The 3,929-nt window shown below is 49.2% G+C and overlaps 1 protein-coding gene across 1 annotated transcript; it reads left to right on the top strand.

Moving 5' to 3' along the window:
* Positions 1–560: 560 nt before the first annotated feature.
* On the top strand, positions 561–2,309 carry Mrpl51 (mitochondrial ribosomal protein L51). The gene is made up of 3 exons (XM_050164088.1): positions 561–800; positions 887–997; positions 1,563–2,309. The coding sequence occupies exons 1-3, from the start codon at positions 722–724 to the stop codon at positions 1,757–1,759; spliced, it is 387 nt and encodes a 128-aa protein (XP_050020045.1). The 5' UTR covers positions 561–721; the 3' UTR covers positions 1,760–2,309.
* Positions 2,310–3,929: the final 1,620 nt, after the last annotated feature.

Raw genomic sequence — 3,929 nt, 5'->3', positions numbered from 1 at the left:
AGAGCCCGCGAATCGGAGTTCAAACTTCAACGGCTGCCAGGAGGCGGAGCGTGACGCGGCTGGAGAGGCTGACCAATCACAGAGTCGGGAGGCCGAGAGAGGCTGACCAATCACAGCACCGGAGGCGGGGCAAGCGGGCGAGGCGTGGCCCCAGGGCCTGCGCTTTCTCCGGTCCCTCCACGGTGCGCTGTCCCCGGAATGGCGACCCGGATATCCCTCCGGGAGGCCCCGGACCTCAAATCCCTGCCCTCTAAACTGCTAGAGTATATTGTCTCAGCAAAACCGTGTGTCGAGGTGCAAGGGGATCTTGTCGCGGCGCCGGGCTCCCATCCTCCACCTCCCTCACAGTGGAGGACGCTCAGGGAAACAGGAGAGGGTTTATTTGCACGGACACGGACTTCCGGGTTGGAGATGTCCTACCCTGCGACAAGTAACGTGCCGCAGCCCTAAAAACGTCCCCTGGCTAAACCGGAAGTGCCTCAGCTGGGCGCGCAGGCTAGGCCGGAACTTGGAGGGCGGAGCTTGTGGCTAGGGCGGTGTGAGCCGAGGGGCGTCCGCTCCCAAAGCTAGCTGGGTAAAGCCCAAGATGGCGTCTCCGGCTGTCAGTCCCGTGTGATCCCCGGCTGAGACTGTGTCCTTTACCTGGTCTTTGAAATCTACACCTGGTCCCCATTTTTCTGGCTAGTGCGGGGCTCTGTCGAGGTAGACGGGCGCTAGAGTAATGGCAGGGAGTCTCCCTTGGGTGGCAAGTAGGAGCCTGTGGGGCTGGATGCCCTTGGCGTGCAGAAGCTTCTCTCTGGGTAAGTGGCTAAGGTACAGATAAGACAGGCGCCCCGCGAACTGCTTGTTGATAGGCGGTGCTGATTCTTCTCCTTTCCGATCCTAGGTGTACCGCTGTTGACCCGTGTGAGGCTTTCGCTGCCGCCCCCGAGAGTGGTTGACCGCTGGAACGAGAAGAGGGCTCTGTTTGGTGTCTACGACAACATCGGGATCCTGGGTAGGACTTGATTGCTAATTTCAGAAGGACTGGTAGGCTGTTTTGACTACTTTGTTTTTATTTGCTTGGAGAATAGTAGTGTGCTCAGAGCGGGCTTGGTGGCACAAGCTGGGGACTAAGGCAGACAAGACCAGTCTAAGTTACAGAGAATTGTGTGATGATGAGACGGACTAACACACGTGTGCGTTGTTCTGAGTGCCCAGAGCTGGATGGTAGTGTCAGTATCTGAATCCCAAGCATTTGGGCGCGCGCTTGCCTGTTTTACTGTACGTGTGCCATGTGTTATTCAAGCAAGGCCGGCAGGTACAGGATGTCAGGCTCCCTAGAACTGGCCTTGCACACAGTTGTGAACCTCTAGATGTGTGTGCTGGGTCCCGGGCTCTTTGCAGGAACAAGTGTTCTTACCGCAGAGCCATCTCTTGAGCCGCCAAGACTGTTCTTAGTAGCATTACGGGCGTGCCTGGTCTGTAAGCTCTGCTCAGGGAGCTGCAGCCATGGGGTGGAGGCTTAGCTGGCCTAGGCTGCCTTCCCTTCTCTGCAAGCTTAGCGTTCTCTCGCATTACAGGGAACTTCGAAAAGCACCCGAAGGAACTGATCAAGGGTCCGGTATGGCTTCGAGGCTGGAGAGGAAATGAATTGCAGCGCTGTATCCGAAAGAAGAAAATGGTTGGAAGCAGAATGTTCGCCGAGGACCTGCACAACCTCAACAAACGGATCCGCTATCTCTACAAACACTTTAACCGGCATGGGAAGTACCGCTAGAACGGAGAACTGGGGACTCGAGAAGAGATGCGCTTGTCACCCTGGAGAAGGGGAACAGGACCTATCCCTGCTGTCTGATAAAATGGGCCGTCTTTGGGGTGGGATATGCACACTGTGTGTTCTCACAGTGCTACTTCTGCTCACTCCTGCAGACTCAAGTTTCTCATCCCTGAGTCGTAGGCTCTTCTGTTAAGATCTTACTTATTTACAACCCAATCATACTTTCCGTCTTAGAAGTACGACAATTAGAATCATTGTTGGCTCTTTCTGACCTTGGCCCTTCATGTTTGGTGTTTTTGGGTTTTTTGTTTTTGTTTTTGTTTTTTTATGTAATCTTAGAGACAAAACCCAGGAACGTTGTCATTCTAGGGAAATACTCTGCCACTAAGCTCCCCGGCCCCTTGGAAGTGCAATGATGCTGTTGTCTCTAAAGAGTGTGACACCAAAATGAAGTGGGAAAGTGAAATTACACTTGTACTGCTCTCATCAAAATAAATGAGGTTAACTTCTCTGAGTAGAGAAGTATTTCAGAGGATGACCTTTAACCACATCCAGTTTTGTTTGTTTGTTTTTTTCTAGTTTTTTTTTTTTCAAGATAGGCCTTCTCTGTGTAGCCCTGACTGTCCCGAACTTGCTCTATACACCAGGCTGGCCTCAAACTCACAGAGATCCGCCTGCTTCTACCTCCTGAGTGCTGGGATTAAAGGCGTGCGCCACCAGCACCTGGTGAACCACATCCAGTTTTATGGAGTGTTAAAGATCACACTAGGATTTCCTATGTGCTAGGCAAGCACTCCTCCAACTGAGTACCTCTTCCTTATTTAAAAAAAAAAAAAAAAAAAAGTGTGTGTAGTGGGGGGAACGGAATGGACAGGGTTTCTCTAATTCTGACCTGGAACTCAACTATATAGACCAGGCTGGCCTCTGACTCAGAGCTGCTCCTGCCTCTGCCTCTGTCTTCTGAGTGCTGAGATAGATGTCTGTGCCTCCACACCTGGCTTTCTCACTTTTTTAATAATAGTAAGTGCCACGTTAGAGCACACGGGATGTGAAGCTGAAGTCATCAGAAGCCTCATCCGTTGGCAGAGATGAATCTTAGACTTTCATATGTGGCTTTATTTTGTTTTCTGGATGTAAAGTCTCATGTTGCTTAGATTGGCCCAGAACTTATGATTTGCTGAGGCTGCGCTTGAGCTCCTAGTCCTGTCACCACCTCCCAATGCAGGGAGTCCAGGTGTGCTACCACACACGTTTTGTTGTTATTCTTGTTGTTTTCTTTAAGAAAAAAAGGTGGCACTTAATAAAGATTTTTTTTTTTTTTTTTTTTTTTTTTTTTGGTTTTTCAAGACAGGGTTTCTCTGTGGCTTTGGAGCCTGTCCTGGAGCTCTGTAGACTAGGCTGGTCTCGAACTCACAGAGATCCGCCTGCCTCTGCCTCCCGAGTGATGGGATTAAAGGTGTGCGCCACCATCACCCGGCTTAAAGATATTTTAATATGGGTGTAAGCACCAGGGTTATGAGAGAGATGCTCAGATGAAAGTAAAACTCTTAAAAAGCATGAACAGACTTCTTCAAGACTTACGTGTGTTATAGTGCTGGGATCTTGAATATACCAAGTACTTGTTCCACAGTGAACTGTACCTTCTGCCTGGATTTTGTTTTTGTTAGTATATATTAATTGCAAAAAAAAATTATGTTTTTCTTTCATTTATTTTTGTTTTTTGGAGGCAGGGTCTCTATATACTTCCAACTGTCCTGGAACTCACAAGATCCACCTGCCTCTGCCTCTTTAGCTCTGAGATTTAAGGCTTGTGGTACCATGCTTGGGCTCATTATGACATTTTTCATACTTTTTTTTTTTTTTAAATAAAAACAATTGAGTGGGAAGTCTGGAAATTACAAAAAGGTAATCCAGTCAGGCAGTAGTGGCGCAGGCCTTTAATCCCAGCACTCAGGAGGCAGTGGCAGGCGTATCTCTGTGAGTTCGAGGCCAGCCTGGGCTACAGAGCTAGTTCCAGGCCAGGCTCCAAAGCTACAGAGAAACCCTGTCTCAAAAAACAACAACAAAAAACAAAACCCCAAAAAGGTAATTCCCTTTGGTTTTTGTTTTGTTTCTAGGGACAGAATCTGGGGGCTGTAGAGATGGCTCAGCGGTTAAGAGCCTACTTCCA

Source organism: Alexandromys fortis, unplaced genomic scaffold (assembly GCF_014885135.2).
Source record: "Alexandromys fortis isolate MF-2015 unplaced genomic scaffold, M_Fortis_MF-2015_v1.1 scaffold_150, whole genome shotgun sequence".
In the NCBI taxonomy this organism is placed as follows: Eukaryota; Metazoa; Chordata; class Mammalia; order Rodentia; family Cricetidae; genus Alexandromys; species Alexandromys fortis.
This window is presented reverse-complemented; position numbering and strand designations above follow the sequence as displayed.